The sequence below is a fragment of the Macrobrachium nipponense genome, chromosome 12 (assembly GCF_015104395.2).
Source record: "Macrobrachium nipponense isolate FS-2020 chromosome 12, ASM1510439v2, whole genome shotgun sequence".
In the NCBI taxonomy this organism is placed as follows: domain Eukaryota; kingdom Metazoa; phylum Arthropoda; class Malacostraca; order Decapoda; family Palaemonidae; genus Macrobrachium; species Macrobrachium nipponense.
In genome coordinates, this window is record NC_087205.1 from 13,168,388 (window position 1) to 13,188,943 (window position 20,556).

At 35.2% G+C, this 20,556-nt stretch overlaps 1 protein-coding gene across 1 annotated transcript; it reads left to right on the forward strand.

Moving 5' to 3' along the window:
* The first annotated feature begins 8,208 nt into the window (after nt 1-8,208).
* Nucleotides 8,209-20,048, forward strand: LOC135225114 (uncharacterized). Its single transcript, XM_064264370.1, has 6 exons — nt 8,209-8,357; nt 17,161-17,227; nt 17,355-17,502; nt 17,763-18,743; nt 19,608-19,776; nt 19,943-20,048. Exons 1-6 carry the CDS (start codon nt 8,209-8,211, stop codon nt 20,046-20,048), a joined length of 1,620 nt encoding a protein of 539 aa, XP_064120440.1.
* The last annotated feature ends 508 nt before the right edge of the window (nt 20,049-20,556 follow it).

The window sequence follows — 20,556 nt, forward strand, 5'->3', positions numbered from 1 at the left end:
GGGGATGTCTAGGTTTTCCATGAACCATGATGCGATCTGGCCAAAGATCTTTTAGCTCTGTGAGCTTGGGGAGATGACTGTATGTCTACCAGATCACCCTGGCCCCGAGAATTGAGATTGCTGCTTAACATCGGCTTTACAACAACTCCAGTAGTCTTCGGACGCTTCCGTTTTCCCTGGCAGAAAATGCAGTAAGACTTAAACATCTCTAAAGATTCTTTAGTGATGTTTGCATACTCTGATGCAAGATGAGCTTTCATTCTGTCACGGCCACCATGACCTGTTGCAATATGTGCCCTCTTGATGATGTCATAAGTATCCTCAATACTGACATAATAAAGTGTTGGTTCTTTAGCTGTTGCGCGTTTCTTGATCAGCTTCTCCACGTCTCCACACTGAAGAACTTCATACTTGTGTGTGTGTGTGTGATTACATTTGGGTTTTCAAAAAAAGTTCTGCAGGTAGTAATGTTTTATTTTGTTGTTGTTTGTAATTTTATGGATATATGATATATGTTTGTAATTTTTGAAATAAGAACTTCAGAAAAAAATAATGAGATATTAAATTGATTAAATATTTCATAGTTGCACTAATCAGTAATGCTTAATTTCTCAAGATAAATAGGTACATTCATAGAAAATCTAAACTACTGTGTCAAAATATCTACTTGCACCAGCTGACTGTTTCAGTTCAAGTATGTACGGAAACGACAATAAGAGATAATAAAATCTTACTTCTTGAGAATGTAGTATCCATGACGAGACTTCGAAAATGGATCCCTGGCAGCTGTCTTCAAGTCTTCAATTGTCTTGTAGCACTCTTCTTTAGCAATCAAGTTCTTTTTACACTGATGATATTTTTGAAAAAGCGCTTCTGTAAACTTGACTTCAAAATTGCATTGAGTCATTATAATCTTTTTTTTTTATCTTTTATTTAAAATATCTAATGTACAATACATTTTTATTACATATGTTAAGGAGCAATATTCATATTAATTCTCATATACAGCACTTAATAAATTAACTAGCACTTTTTTGCATACAAAAAATTGTACAAACATTCAGTGTACAATAATTTCATCACATTTTCAAAGGTAGTCTTCAACCGAGTAACATACAATAATTTTTTTTTTTTTTTTTTTTTTTTGCTATTCTCAAAGAAGCCCTTTTTGCTCATAACACCGCCTCCAAGAAGTCTTCCGTGACTAACTTATTAATCTTTTGCCCATAAACTGACTTTAACATCCATTTACAATAATTAAGCCTACCTTTGAAATAATGAATCATATCTCTTGCATCTAGGTTTTTAAATCTGCTAATCCAAACAACATACAGATAATTACACACTAAAATAATTGCTGTATTTCTGTCCCTGGTTGTTTTGTAATCAAAATCAAAGTACAAAAGGTTGAACCAATTTCTCTTATTAATAGAACACATTGATGATAATTTTACACTAAACCAATCGAAAAACGTTTTTATCTTAATACAAAAATAAAATGCATGCATTGTGTATTCTTGTTCATTAGAAAGGTTACAATTTCCATTGTCTCTTAGTTTCATGTTTTTTAGTCTTACATTTGTGGGCAATACCTCATGTACATATTTGAACAAAAATTCTCTCTCCCGAATACCAATTAATTTGTTATTTATGTTTTTCCATATTCTCCCCCAACACAACAGAGGGTAATTGCTTTCAACTTTTGCGGGAACCTTAGAAAAAATCTCATCATTAAATTATGTTTACTTTTAACAATGGGGAAATATTTATGCTTACACACTGCTCTTATACCCTCAATTGCTTTGTATAGAATGCAGGAGTAACAAATGACACATCTGTGCAGGGAGCAGTCTCTACCAAATGGCTTAATCTTATCTTACAGTAATATATGGTCATTTCCCTACCATTCAGAGCTTCCTTAAGGCTTGTGGCAGCAAGAATAGGCGCAGCTTTGTGGTAAGCACTTATTATGTTTAATCCACCTTCATTCATAGGCAAAAACAAAGTAGCTCTACCTACACCGGTAGGCAAGTTTATAACCTGTACAACACCAGTAGACAACTGAATAGCAACTAAAATATCTCGCCCTCAAAAGTTCTCTCCCTTCCTCCCTCCCTCCTTAAACAGTTTTAGCCAGGTTGTGTAATGAGGATACCAATTTTCCAGCCATTTCACGTAATAGCTGAATATTTTAGTCGTTTCACGAAATGACCGAAGGAAATGGTCATTCCGTGAAACGACTGAAATTTCAAGGCATTACCTGAAATGGCTAGTTCACACTTTGACTAATATATATATATATATTAATATATATATATATATATATATATATATATATATATATATATATATATATATATGTATATGTATATGTATATATATGTATATATATATATATATATATATATATATATATATATAAATATATATATATATATATGATGTATATGTATATGTATATGTATATGTATATGTATATTGTATATGTATATATATATATATATATATATATATATATATATATATATATATATATATATATATGATATATAATATATATATATATATATATATATACTTATATATATATATATATATATATATTATATATATATAAAATTTTTAATACACACGCCTCGGATAACAATATTAGATTAAAATAAGTAAAATATTGAATATCCACATGGAAAGCTTTCGTCAATAAAGGTTATCGATGTTGTTCCAGAAAGAAGGCTTAGAATAAAAAGGAGACAGGCAATGAAGAAATAAATAGCAAATTAACATATACTGAGGAAAAGGTACAGTTATTTACAATGATTAAGATGGTTTAGCGCAGCAATGAATCGTCTCCTCCAACGTCTGAGAGATTTTTTAACACATAAAACAAGATCCTCATAATCAATACCTTTATAAGGATAGATACTCACGTTTATTCCCATTTACTTAGATAAGAAAATAGAATAGATTTTGCCAAGAGAAGTCAGTTTTGAAATACTGACACACACACACACACAATTCGACACAATCACAGGGGAAATAGTATCTGACGAATTGAAAACCTAAAGGTCAGTGAACAGCTGCTACGGGATCAAGTAAACGATGCGCATTTTTTCTTCCGTGAATAAGACCAGCTATTCACATGATTCCCTCCGGCGCTTTCTCCGGCAGCATCGTGAAATATGACACAGGTTTGGCGAGAAACCTTCTCCACTTACTCATATGAGTAAGAAGAATCCGATAAACCCTGGATTTCTCTTTATAGCGAGAGTGCCTGTTTCCTCTCCTTTTCTTCAAGGATCTTATCGTGCGTGTGTGCGGATGTAAGTTTGTTTCTTGCATACTCTTATACCAAAAGTTTTACTATTCTTTATCAGTAGTCAAAGATGGAACGAAAGTAAACATTGCTTAGAAAACCTCATTCAGTATTGTTCTATATTGAGTTTAGTCATTATATGATTATTGGTTTCATGTTTTTCCTTTTTTAATCGAGGCCAAGGGTAACTTCTGAGACTTGAATGGCATAAGTACACGAGAATGTATAATAATTTATAAATAGATTGTAGTTAAAATGTCAGAAAATATTATTATGTATCCTTTTTGCTAATCTATTTACACATCAACAAATATATCCTCTTAATATATAGAACCTGATTGGTTAAATCATACCTAAAGTCGATAGGTTTCTGTCCTAATCAATTATATTACTTATTCAAGTGTGAGAAAAAACTCATCAGTTTTCGTTTCCAAGATGTATATTCTATCACTGGAAAGGACATATTAGAAATATTTATTTCTACTCTGTTTATTTTTCAATCATTTTTGTTACTTATTTAATCCAGATATAAAGTGTTCATCTTTCTGAGTATTTCAAGATTGAACAAAGCTGGTTTTTTTTCTTTATTTGTTATTACATATTTATGGTACTTTTATATTTAAGTTTTACTCTGAAGATGAAGTTAAACTTTAATAAAACTCAAAGTATGACTGGTAGCATATTTAGGACATCGGCTCAATCCCCACCGAGATCTCTTCATTGACACTGTTCCTTTAACCAAAGGAAACTCGCTTAGAATTCTAAGCGTCATTCTTGATTGCAAATTCGCTTTTTGAAAAATGCATCAGGTCTGTTTCTTTAAGTTCGCAGGAGGCTGGTATAGAGAGAATGTCTTTCAGCCTGCTTTCAAACCTGGCTACCCGAGGAAATGATTTAATGATTTCATTCCCCGTAGGGTGCTAGTGCCGTCAGCGCACCACATGCAGTGCACTGTAGGCATTACTATTGCTTCTCTGTAGCATGCCTTCGGCTCCCAGCTGCAAACCCTTTCGTTCCTTTAACTGGACATCCTTTCATATTCTGTGTCTTCCACTTTACTTGCCGCCGTCTCCTAACAATTGATTCATACTGCAACTGCGTTGTTTTCCTCTTGTGACACCTTTCAAACCTTTCACTTTCAGTTCAAGTTCCAGCGCTGAATGAGCTCATAGGTTTCAGTGCTTTTCTATTTTCAGTTCAGTTAAACTTAATCATTTTATTCTTGCTTAGTTTGGTATTGCTCTCCCTTCCCTCTTTTATTTATTTATTTATTTGTTTATTTTTTATTTATTTATATATTTTTTTGGCCTTCAGCAGCTGCCTCTCTTCCCTAATTAACTGCTAGAACATACCTTGAATTCTATTAAATATCATATCTCTAATGTTGATATTACTTCTGACACCGTCGTTCCAAGAACGTATTGCCCAATGCTGCATAAAATCTTTCCTGATTCTGCAACACTATTCCTCCCCACCCGCCCCCCCCCCCCCCCCCCCCCACCCCCCCCCCCCCCCCCCCCCCCCCCCACCCCCCCAAAAAAAGAAAGAAATGGCAGAAATTCTCTGCGACATTTGCCATATATCCAGAGTAAATCTGAGAGAGCGGCCTTAATCCAATAGACGATACTCTCGGTTGGGGAGAATGGTCTCCTTCTTTTTCCACCCTGCTGCTGTTCATTTGAAACGCTCCTCTGCTGATTGGACGGACGGAGATCACCTGAGAGACTCAGGTGGGTCCTTTAATGAATTCTTCGAGACGTTGGAATTTTTTCTTTCCTCTCAGCCGTCTTCTTCCTCAGCGTTCCCTCGCTGCTTTGGCTGCGCGGGAACCTTTCCTTCTGGGTCACACTCCGTGCAAATGAGATGAATAGTTTACATTCTTTAATGCATACACACATACATGTATCTATACCTGTCTATCTAGCTATCTATCTATCTATCTATCTATCTATATACACGCACACACACACACCGACGTCCTGATTTCTTCTCTGCCGCTGGGCGGTGGCTTGAACCCGCGAGAGGACGAAATTATTGTCAACTAAAATATTTCCCTTCGATTTACATATATGAAAATATTAATTCAATGGTAGAGCGAATTAGATATTAAAGGACATTTGTAGCTCGAATAATTTAAATGAACCACGGTCATGTGATCATGATATATATATATATATATATATATATATATACTATATATATATATATATATATATATATATATATATATATATATATATATCATGATCACATGACCGTGGTTCATTTAAATTATTCGAGCTACAGATGTCCTTTAATATCTAATTCGCTCTACCTTTGAATTAATATTTTCATATATGTAAATCGAAGGGAAATATTTTAGTTGACAATAATTTCGTCCGCTCGCGGGTTCAAGCCACCGCCCAGCGGCAGAGAAGAAATCAATACTGTAACTGATTAGTTACAGTAATGTTACTAAGCATTACATTATTTTACTTATAGTATAACATACGTCCATTATTTGCACTTAGTTTAATCTACCACTGAAGAATATGGAAGGATTCACGAGGAATTTTATGGAGCACTTGGTGTCAACAAATGTTAATCCTGTTACATTATTAAACTACTATATATAGTATATATATATATCTATATATATATATATAGGCATATATATATATATATATATATATATATATATAATTTACATATATATGTATGTATGTATGTATTAAAGATACTGACTTAGAAAGAGAGGGAGATATAGTAAAGACATATTATATGAATTAGCTTTACTCCTACTAACAACTGGAATCTTGTATAAGCGAAATATAGTTTAATAATGTAACAGGATTAACATTTGTTGACACCAAGTGCTCCATAAAATTCCTCGTGAATCCTTCCATATTCTTCAGTGGTAGATTAAACTAAGTGCAAATAATGGACGTATGTTATACTATAAGTAAAATAATGTAATGCTTAGTAACATTACTCTAACTAATCAGTTCAATGTATTCCAAATGGAAAAGGGCCAAAAATCTTCATTCATACTTTCTCCCGAATGCTATCAAGGTATACGATTCCGTGTGTTGGAAGGCAGATACTTTTATTTTCGCTTACTCGGAGGGTAAGCCTACAAACTACTTTGTAGTTGTTGTTGTTGTTGATCTTGTTGGGGGGATGAGCTTAAAAAGGTCTGAAAAAGGTGTTTCGCGTTAACCTAAAGATGCAGGAATTTTAGGATTGTATATTTGTGATTTATCTATTAGAATGAAAATGTAAAAAACAAGTAATGTGTATGTAAACAGTAAAGAACAATTAATGTTAGTAGCACATTCATTTTAATTTTCGTTGATAAAATCACCCGCTTTTTGACTATAGATTTTAGCACACGTCTTGTGTAAGCTGGAGGTCGGATCGCCCCTTGTCATCAGGAAATTCAATGGAGAATCGAGCCCGAATCCAATGCAATTTACGAAAAGATATGTGCAGTTGGCTCTCATCAAACTCTCATTCTTTTCCTGTCATTTCTTTCCTTGGAGAGACGAGGGATGTCTGGATACAGCCCAACATTCCAGACGCACTCAGCTCAGCTGCCAAGACCAAATTGAGCAGAGATGATGATATGAAATAAAGATGGTGCGCTGGAACTGGTGAGGATATTCTCATCTGTGATAAATAAATACATTAAACGAGGTGTGATCCGACCTCCAGCTTACTCATAGCGTGTGCTAAAATCTGCGGTCAAAAAGTGCCTTGTTTCACCAGTGAAAATTTAAATAAATACTCTGTATTTGATCAGAAAATTTTTTTTTTTTTTTTTTTTTTTTACTGCTTAACAAGCACATTATTTATTTTTTACATTTTCTTTCTTATAAATACATCATTGATATCCTATCCTAAAATTCTTATATCTTTAAATCAATGCAAAACACCCTTTTCAGACCTTTTTAGGCTTTAACACAGACCTTTCCTAGCCCCCAACAAGAACAAAAACAGCAATAAAAACAGCAACAACATATTAATTTGTAGGCTTCCTCCCCGAGTAAGTGAAAAGAAGCAAGTAGCCTGGTTTTATAGAATGAGATTATCTTTAAAGAATCCAAGGCAACAACATTACATTGCCTACGGCCACGCCTTTTCTGCCTCACATTTCAAGGAGAGATATCCAGACCTCTAATCCTGTTTAATTAAAGTGTGTTGGTGATGATAATCCTCTTTGAAGGCTCGGAAACTCATCGCTGACAAAGCGGCCTACCGTCAAAGCTACTCTCAAAACAGGCCATAATTGGGATGCTGTGTAAAGCTGTTTACTTAGTAATAACAGTGTCTCTTTAATGCCTATTCCCCGAATTATTCTCTATACACTGTTAAAAAAAACCGTAGTTTTAATCGGAAAATTACCATAAAAATATACGGTTCCCAGCCGTATTTCACTAATACGGGCGGCTATCCGTTTTACTTTATATTGTGGTTATACTTTACGGGTAAGTTACCGTAATACGACCGCCTACCTGAAATTACGGGAGAGCCCCGTATTTTAGGTATAGTCCTTATCATAATTATTCATATAACTTAAATGTTTTCTGACAGAATTATGTTAAATGTTAAGACTAAGCCTAAATGAAACATTAAAAGCTTCTAATTTTTTCCTAAATCATTAAAAATACAATATTGTAGAAGTTATTAGTTTTATTATTATCGCATTGGCATCTGTCTATATGAAGTTGCCATCCGCTACCATCCCACGTAACTACAAAATTATTAGTGTACCAATATAATAATATACTTGTACATTTACCATTTCCAGTATTACGTTTTATGAAACAGGCAAAAAATATAAGATCCACTGTATATTCAAAGGACCAAAAACATCATATATACTACAATTATCCCGATCAGATACGCATTTCGCAATGCTCGTCATTTTGTCTGGCTCGAGGCGCCAGAACACTTCAAATGAAAACAACCAAAACACGACAACTGCCAAGTCTGCTCTACTCTCCAGCGAGAAGTGTTGTGGTTTCTTCTACTGTGACGAAGATCGAAGAGTAAACAGCATCAGGTGAGTTTTAAGAATAGGTGTATGCTTTTGTATTAGATATGATAAAACTTTACTGTAGTTGCGGCCTATAATAAGATTGTATGAAGACTGCCTCTGTCGACGTCTGGCGGGACGAGCTAGTACCTATTCCCCTTTATACAACCTGTATTATTTAGATGGCAATAAATAATCCAGGACTAGAAAGTACAATTACCGTACATTGTTTAGTGAAGCTATGTGGTAAACTTCTGATAAACATCCCATTAGCATAGATTGTTAACCTACCTAGACCATAGGGCTAGGTATATCCTAGGCCGTGTTCGGAGCCACCTTCAGGAAAAGTACTTTAACACCCCCTGAGACAGGAGATGGGCACCAGTCACGAGTCTCCTGTCTTGAGGTGTTGCTTCACGACCGATGACTCGTGGCTGGTGCCCAACTCCGGTGTCAGGACGTATTAAAGTACTTTTTCTGAAGGTCCGAAGACGGTTAAGGTGGCTGCAGCTAGTCCGCTCGGTTGTTTACCCTAGGCTAAACCAGACTGGGTGAAAATAGCAGTCTACCATCTGTTGGAGTTGCTAGCCTAATTGTACGGGTACAAAGCAAGTAATTGTGCTATGTAACTTGTGAACTTACGTGATCTGATAGATCTAAGCCATAGATACCTAGGGTAAACAACCGCATGGCCTAGCTCAACTCACCGACAGTCACGGCATGCCACCCTCCGAGAAAGTACTTATAACGCGTCCTGACACCGGAGATGGGCATCAGTCGCGACTTCTTGTTGGTGAGAGATGGAGGTAAAGACCTCTACTCTCCTTTCGAAGTAAGTATTTTCTTCAAAGTTAGAAATTAAGGCCAAATTTAAAGCATTAAACAGAGGGTAATGAAAAGGATGTCCAACGCAGTGCAAATCTCACCAAAACGCTTTAGAAATTTTTACTTACGCTTGAATATTTTAGAAGATTGACGCCATTTTGATGTTTGCGGAGTCGCTTGTGTCAACAAACTTCCCATTTCCTGTGATAAATCCGCACACCACTTGTACCCACAGACGCTGTGGCACTTTCATCACAACAATTGGAACACGGTCCCTAACCACAACGTTTTTAAGGAAACTACTGTTTTGGTAGAAGACAATGACGAAGCATGCACTAGACAATTATTTAAATAAATAGTAAAACATCAATATTTTACTTATTTATGATGATTAATTTGAAAATATTCGTTATTGAAAAATTACTTCGATTCTGACTCAAATTTAAGTAATTATTTTTCGGAATTAGAACGTTCTTTTAAGTCCTGTATTATGATGTCAAGACATCTTGACTATTGTACCTATTGTAGATGAATTGCTATACTCAACTTTTTTGCAGAACAGTTTACCAGTTATTCATGCAGATTGTTATCAGCCATTCATGTAATTGTTATAATCGTAATGCGCATATATATCTTTATTATTTACTTTTTGGATACATGAAGATGTTTTACTGCCGTAGTGTGACGCAATCGCTTTCGGTCCCTGGCCCTCTTGTCTGTGTTCGCACCATAAGAAATTAATGGGGCTGAATTTGCAATGACCAGAAAGTCGTTAAAAGAGGAAAGTTAGCATTGAGGGGCATATGTTCTGATTGAGAAAAATAAAAATTTATACAATAGCTAGCTTGTAAAAAATACTTTATTACAAAAAACTTGATTGACAACTAAGCAGCATACCTACTATGGGTTTCAGAGACAATGCAAGCACGGTTTTTGGCAATATTTCTGTAACAAACACTCTTATCAGAACGAGATTTTGCTATAGTGCATTACACCCAGTGCCGTAATTTATAAGGGTATCGTGAATCACTAATCGTAAAGAATAACAACACTTGTCCTTGTACCAAGAGACAAAAACTCCATTATCCAGAAATGGATACGAATACGTGTAAAAAGCTATTCTTGTTTCACCATTTAAATATCGAGTGAATAAGACCTGTCCAGCGTGATGATGGTGGATCATCCGTGATTGTTTACCCTATTAACAACACTGGGTTGACAAAGTAATAAGTAATAGCCTGACAAGGATGACACATGCTACTAAAAATTTATTCTAAATAAGTAAATCAAATAGCCTAAGAGTGATATAAACAATAGGGTAAACAATCACGGACGATCCACCATCATCACGCTGGACGGGTCTTATTCACTCGATATTTAATTGGTGAAACAAGAATACAATTAGCTACAACTCTAAGCATACCATTCAAAAGATTGAAGTTTCGTCAACATGATATGATATATGAAAGCCCCATACGAACTAAGATAAGCATGGGACGCTCGCCATAAAATATGTTTTCAAGGCAGTTTTGAAATCCAATATGGCGGCGATTGTGTGGCTGGACGGGTCTGTTCACAGATGGACACCATCTTTCCCAGCAATCATTTGAACAGTGTTAGCGTATATATATGTAATGTTTATCGATCTTACTCAAGATTTCAGTTGTAATCAGCACAATAAAACAACATTTTGTTGCCTATATTAGTGAAAGTATGAAACTTGTTATTCCTGGGGTCATGGTTTGAACTGAATTCATTTTTACCTTGTAATCAGTGGTTTTATCCTTACTGCCATCACAACTGAAACTCCACAGTGCTTATTTGATTGTTATTATACACATTTTGGTCTTAATTCACTCCACATTGCACTTGAACCACGTTGCTGTTCCTGGTTCCCAAGCGCGCGCGCCACAAACACAGTTACGAGCAGCAGACGACGACACTGCAAATCTTTATTCCCTTAATTGTTTACTTTACTCATTATTTAGTTCAACTTTACTTTGTTATTTCAAAATGTTTATTTAATTCATGTCTATTACCCCTTTTTTGCAACCAAATTACCCAAAAAATTACAGATATTTCTAAAGTAGATACAATCCAATGTTTCAAAACTTGTCATACATCTGGCAGACTACGGATGAGTGGATTATAATTTTTTTCTATCACTTTTCATTGATTTAAGTCTGTATTAGTATTTTGATTTTTTTTAATAACTGTATTCCAGAAATAAATGTCACCTTTAATGTTTGCATGCTAAGAAAGGCAAAATCATCGTTGCCACATTAGTGGAGCTTCACACATATGTCGATGCATTATTATAAACTGTTTCCATGAATTCTAGTTGTCATAGTAATGCAATAATAATAAAATTGCTTTAATATTTATGTATATATACTTTCAATACATAGGCTAATTTCACCAATTTCCACGTTTTGTGTAAGTCTTCTACCCAGTTTGGAGGGTGAACACATACCAATTGGCAACATAGAGAGAGAGAGAGAGAAAGGAAGGCTAAGGAAGGAAGAAAGACAGGGGTGGTGGTGCAGGTGGGGGGAGAGGGTAGATGGAGCTTTTTACGCGTGTTTGTATCCGTTTCTGGATAATGGAGTTTTTGTCTCTTGGTACAAGGAAGAGTGTCATTATTCTTTACGATTAGTGATTCACGGTGCCCTCATAAATTACGACACTGGGTGTAATGCACTATAGCAAAATCTCTTTCTGATACGAGTGTTCGTTACAGAAATATTGCCAAAAAACGTGCTTGCACTGTCTCTGAAACCCATAGTAGGTATGCTGCTTAGTTGTCAATCAAGTTTTTTGTAATAAAGTATTTTTTACAAGCTAGCTATTGTATAAATTTTTATTTTTCTCAATCAAAACATATGCCCCTCAATGCTAACTTTCCTCTTTTAATGACTTTCTGGTCATTGCAAATTCAGCCCCATTAATTTCTTATGGTGCGAACACAGACAAGAGGGCCAGGGACCGAAAGCGATTGCGTCACACTACGGTGTTAATCCAGCAGTAAAACAACTTCATATATCCAAAAAGTAAATAATAAAGATATATATGCGCATTACGATTATAACAATTACATGAATAGCTGAATCTGCATGAATAACTGGTAAACTGTTCTGCAAAAAAAATTAAGTATAGCAATTCATTTACAATAGGTACAATTGTCAAGATGTCGAGATATCATAATACAGGACTTAAAAGAACGTTCTAATTCCGAAATATAATTACTTAAATTTGAGTCAGAATCGAGTTACTTTTTCAATAATGAATATTTTCAAATTAATCATCGTAAATAAGTAAAATATTGATGTTTTACTATTTATTTAAATAATTGTCTAGTGCACGCTTCGTCATCGTCTTCTACCAAAACAGTAGTTTCCTTAAAAACGTTGTGGTTAGGGACCGGGTTCCGATTGTTGTGATGAAAGTGCCCCAGTGACTGTGGGTACAAGTGGTGTGCGGATTTATCACAGGAAATGGGAACGTTTTGTTGACACAAGCGACTCCCCAAACATCGAGATGGCATCAATCTTCCAAAATATTCAAGCGTAAGTAAAAATTTCTAAAGCTTTTTGGTGAGATTTGCACTGCGTTGGACGCCCTTTTCACTACCCTCTATTTAATGCTTTAAATTTGGCCTTAATTTCAAACTTTGAAGGAAATTACTTACTTCGAAAGGAGAGTAGAGGTCTTTAGCTCCGTCTCTCACCAACAAGAAGTTGCGACTGATGCCCATCTCCGGTGTCAGGACGCGTTATAAGTACTTTTTCGGAGGGTGGCATGCCGTGATTGTCGGTGAGTTGAGCCACCCCATGCGGTTGTTTACCCTACTCTGGGTTAGACAAAGTAATAGCCTGACAAGGATGATACATGCTAAGTTTTATATACCCTGTACATTCAAGTGTGAATAATTAATCATAATTTGCTTTTTTATTTATAATGAAGTAATACTATGTATTAGGCTTAAAAAGGACTTCATGCAAAAATAGTATTCTAGACTTTGTAAAGGCTATATTCCTGTTAAGTCTCATATAGCCTAGACCCTTGGGTGATATTAACCTAGCATAGGTAGTAGGATAACAAATAAAGTGGCAATCCCTTTTTTAAAGGAATATCCTGATATTAGCTTAAAATCAGCATAGCTGAATATCAGGCAAAATGGTCTTGGCTATTTAAAGAGAAAACCTGTTTGCATGAGGATTATAAGTTAAGAGAGAACTTAACAAGATCTTTTATGACCAGCTTAATGTGGATTATATTAGAAGTATTAGCCTATGCCAGCTAAAACAATAGCTTGGGTTAAATCAATTAGTTCATAGACTAGCCTAAATGGTCTAATTTACTTCACTTGTTGAGTTTAATGTCCAGTTACTATGATATGCTTTGTGACCCTTTGTTTTGTTTTCTCATTTATTCTACAAGGAATTTTGCCTGTATTACATGGATCACAGCGTTCTGCAAAGTGTGTTTATCCTAAGTGTGGCAGGGAAGTAGTTCACTGAAGAGTCCAGCACAGAAAGCAGCCTTGAATGAATCCCTATGTTACCAGTTCACCTCTTGTAATCCATAGTCGATATTCCTCTTTCTTCTTAGAATTATGTTCTGCTGTGCATCCCACTATTTCTTTATTGCCTGTATTACAATGTTGCTCAAAATTTAGCTACCATTACCGGTATTTATTTTGGCTGTAGTGATCCACAGTAGCTATTCCTCTTGCTTCCCAAGGTTATGTTCGCCTGTGCATCCCAGTATTTCTTTATTGCCAGTAGTACCATACTGCTTAAAATTTGGATATCAGTATTTATTTTGGCTGTAGTGCCACAGTTGCTATACATCCTAGTAGTACACTATATGTATATGTAATTAATTTGACCAACTAATGATTCCTTTTTTTACCTGCAAGTTAACAGTTTACATACTAGGAGCTTCAATTCATTCTAGAGATGTATAACTGTAATATTTGTAATAACTCTCTGACATCATTTGTTTCATATTTTAATCACTATAGGCTTCACAGAAATGAGATTGGTATGTGTATTCCATGCCCACTTGAAGGCTGTGAGCAAAATTTTTTAAAATACTCCACATTCAGGAGCCACATTCACAGATTCCATAGAAATGTTGCTAACCAAGCCAAAATTGCAAAGTATGATGTTGAAAACTGTCATTTGAAGTGTGGAGTAGTACTTTGTGAATCACGTTGTTCAACTGTCCCTGATTTTCTTTGCCATTTGAGCTGTCATATTAGAGAAGGCACTAGTATATCGTGTCCTTTTAAAAATTGTTCTTCAACATTCTCAAAAAATACAAGCTTTTCATCTCATATAGGGAGGAAGCATGGAGCTTCAAGTAGCAGTAGACTTATCTCTGATTCATATATAATAGAGTCAGAGGAAAGCGAATCAGATTTACACTTGGAGCTCATCTTGAATGATAATACTGATCCAGTGGATATAAATACAGAATGTGATACCTGTAATGTACAGGAACATGCAAACTTCAGAGAAGAGTTTCTAAAGAATTTAGGACTATTTTATTTAAAACTCCAAAGTAAATGTTTTATACCTGCATCCACAGTTCAACTCATAGTTGAAGAACTAACAGAAATCAGTGTCCTGGAAAAGAGTCATATTTCATGGACACTAAAAAACAAACTAAGTAGCTTCAATATTGACAGAAATATGTTCCATGAAATTGACAATACCATATTGAATGATAATTTGTTCAGAGATGCTCACAGCGATGTGTTTCGGACTGATCATAGTCGTAAAGTTTTCTATAAAAAGCATTTTGCATATGTTGCTCCAGTTCAGATGAATTTGGGTCTTAACAAATATGGCAAAAATCGTACATTCCAGTATGTGCCAATAAAGGAAACACTTGAATGTTTGTTGAATGAAAAATCTGTTCAGGCAAATTTCAAAAACACCAATTCACATGGTACTGAACTTGAGGACTTCTGTGATGGCTCTGCTTATAAATCACATTCATTGTTTTCCTCTGACCAGACAGCCTTGTCAATCATTCTGTACCAAGATGCATTTGAAGTAGTTAACCCATTAGGCTCTGGTAAGAAAATACACAAAGTTCTTGGGGTCTATATGATGCTTGGTAATCTGCATCCATCATGTCGGTCTGCTGTTGATCACATCCAACTCGTACTTCTATGTACTGAAAGTGATCTTAAGGAATTTGGTCAGGAATCCATATTTGGTGCCTTGGTGGCCGACTTAAAAGGAATTGAGAAAAATGGAATTGAAATAAATGGGAACAGTGTGAAAGGAACACTTTTTTCCATTGTTGGTGACAATTTAGGTTCCCATGGAATTGGAGGTTTTACTGAGAACTTTAGTAATTCTGCATATTTTTGTCGGTATTGCCTCATAACAAGAGAAAGGTTTTTAAGGTGCCCATGGCAAACTGGAAATGTCAGAACACCCGAGTCTTATGACAGGGATGCTGGTTCAGATGATGGTGAATGTCATGGCATTAAGTTTAATTCCATTTTTAATGACCTTACATATTACCATGTATGTCAGCCAGGATTACCTCCTTGTCTTGGCCATGATTTATTCGAAGGTGTGGTTAGTTATGACCTGTCACTTTACCTAAATCGTATGGTAAAAACAAAGAAATGGTTTTCTTATGAGCTACTGAACTCTCGCATTACTAATTTCCAGTTACATGGTACAGATGTTTCTAATAAACCATGTAAAGTCAACATGAATTCACAAACAGTTGGAGGCCATGCTGTTCAGAACTGGTATTTGTTACGCTTCTTGCCATTTTTTGTGGGTGATCTTATCCAGAACTATGAAGACGAGTTGTGGAAACTTTGCCTGCAACTCCGAGAAATTGTGAACTATATTTGTGCACCAACAATATCTCAGGCACAAATAGCATATTTACAAATACTCATAAATGAGTATCTTGAAAACCGTTTTAAACTGTTTCCAGATGTAGTTCTGAAGCCAAAACACCATTATCTTGTTCATTACCCTGAGCTTATTTTAAAGTTTGGACCACTTATAAGGTTGTGGGCAATGCGCTTTGAAGCAAAACATTCATATTTCAAAAGATGCATTCGTGCTGCACAAAATTATAGAAATGTACCCTTGACTATGGCAGAGAAGCACCAGATGCTACAAGCAATGTATTCGTCCGGTACTCGGTTCCCTGGAGTTTATGAGATGGCCAAAGGTCTCCCCTTTTACTGTGACTCTTATTGTGACAGTATACAGAGAGCAGTCAAGTCATTAAACTTCAGTGGCAGAAGTACCTCTGTGTCTGACACTATCACTGTTAAGGGTATTGCATATAAAAGAGGTGATTATGTAGTTGTGGACACCTCAGATTTTGGTTATTCATGTTTTGCAATAATCACTATGATTCTGTTACACAAAGGCAATTTAGTTTATTTTCTTGTGCAGTTGGTAGACACTGTTTATGAATACAATTTTGGACTGTATGAAGTGAAAGAAAATATTAGTCAAATCAAATGTATTAACATTAATGATCTTAAAGATCTTTGGCCATTGCATGCATACAATATAGGCCGAAAGAAATACATAGCAATTAAACACCAGACTTTGACAGTAGATTGAATGCATATGTTCAGTATTTTCCAAAGTATTTTTTATTTTTATTTTACTTCATACTCCATCATCCAGTTCTGCATACCAAACTTTCATCAGATTTTTATTTTGCTTATTAGTCAAATCAAATGTATTAACATTAATGGTCTTAAACACCATGGCCATTGCATGCATACAATGTAGGTCAAAAGAAATGCATAGCAATTAAACACCAGATTTTGACAGTAGATTGAATGTATATGCTCAGCATTTTCCATCATCCAGTTCCCTGCATACCAAGCCTTTCATCAGATTTTTTAGTTTGCGTAATTCATATTATTTGCCCATCAGATCAGATCACAATAACAATCCCTTACTGTACTCTTTTCCACCATTCTTTCCTAACTAACCAGAATGAACTGGGAGGAAGAACTGACAGGGAGTGTTCACCATTATCTACCAGGCCTCTGTGAAGAAAAGGTTAGTTTGATAGACAAAGTGCATTTTTTCAGTTCATGAAAACCTCTGGATAGAAGTACTGTACATGTGTATGTTGTAGCTAATGCAGAAATTGTGTCTTTAGCATTAAGTTCTTTTTTATCTACAGGTTCAACAAGTTGTGACCCATTTAATAGAAGTAACTGGTGTGGAGAGTATGGGAGACACCAGTCTTGTGACAGAAGCTGACTTAATTGAAGTTTTAAAACCTCTCCAGTCAAGAAAACTTATAGCAGGGTGGAACCCCAAGGGATCAGGTGGGTTCTGCTTTATAACTGAATTTTTTCTGGAATGTACCTTGCTTATTTTATCATGGGTGTCTTTTTCATTAAATTTGGGTATCTTGGTGTCTATAGCTTTCAAAATATACTTTATTTTCACCCACCTGTAGACTTTTCTACCTACTGCCTTCCTTTCCTTGTTTGGTTATTTGTATGGTTACTGTTTCTTCTCACAGCTTGCTTAATCTCAGCACTCCACCTCATCTTATTTGTTTGTTACTGATTCTTCTTTGCAGAAGGAGTTTCTACCTCACTACTACCGCAGCCACCTCAGAGAGTACCCATGCTGGTACTGGATGATATTCCAGGCCCATTGAACTCTGAATGGGTTCATGAATTCACCATACCATGGGAAAATACACCACCAGAACTGCGCAGAGCCTTGAAGAATGAGGTGCCACCAACTCCTTCATTAAGGAGACGATTGGTGCAAATAGTGGTTGAAGCTGCCACTAAAAAATCAACCAAGATAAGTAAGAGACAAATGTCGGTCATTAGCAAAAAAATAACTGACGAGTTCCCGAAATCCTTTTTAGACACTTTCTCTGGTGAAATAGTTGGTACAGGGCACGATTCTCTCCTAAAGCAACTCATATGTAGGTATGAGAATATAAGTAGACGTGCCAGTACTCCAACACAGGAAAAAAAAGAAGTCCCAAAAGATTCCAAAAGGGATAGCTATGGTTGCCTAAATCCTACACCGATGTTACCTGAAGAAGAAACGGAAGAAAATTTAGAAGAAATCAGACAGGAGTTAGCACGTAAAGTTCAGCTGCCACCAACATCTGAACTCGAGTCATTACTTAACAGGACATATTATGCCCAGAGGAGGGATATTAATGATAAGTTGCCACTGCATGAATTACAAGTTAAGTGGCCTTTTATGTTTAAAGAAGTTGGCATGGAAGTGCACTTCAGAAATTTATTAGGGATGCCAATGAAGGAAACCCTGCAAAAGATGATTAGCCTTAGAGGGCCTAAATTTCTTAAATTCTTTGAAGAAAAATATATGTCCAATAAGAAAATTGCAGATGCACTTGCTGAATTAAACACTGTGCGCAGTGTAGTTGATAATGATCGACCCATTTTAGCAACAGTCCTGTACGTACTCTGTCATATTTTAGGAGAGGATCCAAACTACCTCTTCAAAAATGTGACAGTGGTTGGAGAAGTCAGTAGCTTGGTGTTACCAGCAACACCGTGCCTCATAGCAATTGGTAAGTTGTATTTCTGGAAGAATGAGAAGTTTTAAAGTTGTTTTGTAAATAATGTGATAACTTTTTCATTAACAATTGTAGATCCTAGGCCTGGTTGAATTTTGCAATTTTTTTTTTTTTTTTTCATCTAAATCATTAAATCATATAATTATTAAAAGCATTTATAAGTAGGATTGTATGTGACTCTAAATCAGATCATTCCTATACTCTTAATACATTAATAGTATGATTTTCTTATCACTGCATGCTTATGCTCTGAATCTCTCAATTTCAAACCACCTTTATACTTGATTTTATTTCAAACTATATATTTCTTTGTTGTTTGTGATGCTCCATATGATCCTCTTTCTAATTCCACATCTCGACTTTTCATGCTGCTGTTCCTAATATTCTATTTTCAGAACTGTCTTTATTTGCACACTATTACTACCTTTAAACTTCCCTGTTCCTATTTCCATTCTATATAACTCAAAATCTTTGCCATTCTTAGTATTTATGTACTATTGTTTGGGTGCAATGATTAGTACTTGGAATTCTGCAACTTCCTCAGGTACCATTATTTGTTAATCTGCATTCTAATACATGATGTATCCATACACTGTCTTGTGTGGTAAAATCCATAATTTTTGTATGTAATAACAGTCAACTCTTCCTACCAGTTATTAGTGTTTGGCTTTCTAATTGTCACCCACTGTCAAATTAAATTTTTTCCGGGCAGTTTCTGCAATAAACAATGTTTCACTTTAATAAAATATAGATTGGCATTGCATCTTTTTTCATCCAATTCTAGCTTTCTATTTGCCCACCACACATGCTACAACAGAATTCTATTGTCACAGTATTTCACAAAGGCTTAATTTTCAGGAACATCAGTGCTCCAGGCTACCCGCTTCATGGTGGCTGTTGATGGAAGAGTCATCAACTCAGACATAACTTCACTTGTTGCTGCGATGGCCATGGTTTTCGCTTCATTCTATTTATTTGGTATTCACTACCCACCAGAAGCTTCAGTCACACTGGAATGTATTCAGAGGTAAGCTGTTGTAATAAGTTACTTGAGTTTTTTTTTTTTATTTAAGCATATTAGGCAAGTAATTTATATTTAAATGGCCATGTACTGTACTTTGTAATATGTGGTGCTCAGCAGTTGTTTTACAGTATTTTTAGCATAGTGTTCATATATCTTGTCATTTTTACAGGTGTTTCTACAAGATAAATCCTGAAAAGGGGACAAAAAACACAAGAACAAAAAAGAAAGTGGCACCCGAGGATTTTGAAAATCATCTCCAAATTCTCCACGTTTGAATATTTGGACTGAGTGAAAAAGCTTTCACTCACTTCTGTACATATAATTAATGGAAAATTTTGTACTAAAAAATCATGAAGAATTTGTTTTTCAGGAATAAAGTTTTTTTGACAGTTAATCTTCTCATTATTTTTTCCGGTTGCATATATAACCTGCGTGAGGAATTTTGTTATTAAATTATAAGTTTAAATTTGCAAACAAAAAAGCAAAGAAATATTAGAAAAATCGTGTATAAATCCCAAAAAGTTCCTGTATACTTGGTGTCAAGTAAATTTACATAATATCTGTTTTGACATTGTATGAGCTGTAATATTAATTTTACAAGAAAAAAAATTTATTAGGAAAAACATGTATATAACTATAAAATTTACAAATATCTTATAAAATGTGGCCCCCCAGAGTTTTGCAGTGTTATATATGTATTTTCACCCTGTATTTGAGAAAATCACATTAAAAAATTATACGTATATTACAGGTTAAGTTAAAACGGTTAAACCCGTAATTTTA

Excerpts from the sequence above, each read along its gene's own strand:
- LOC135225114 (XM_064264370.1), top strand. The coding sequence starts at position 8,209 with ATGCTCGTCATTTTGTCTGGCTCGAGGCGCCAGAACACTTCAAATGAA. Across the intron at positions 18,744-19,607 it reads ACCGTGCCTCATAGCAATTG|GAACATCAGTGCTCCAGGCT; the intron begins GTAAGTTGTATT and ends CTTAATTTTCAG. Across the intron at positions 19,777-19,942 it reads ACACTGGAATGTATTCAGAG|GTGTTTCTACAAGATAAATC; the intron begins GTAAGCTGTTGT and ends TCATTTTTACAG.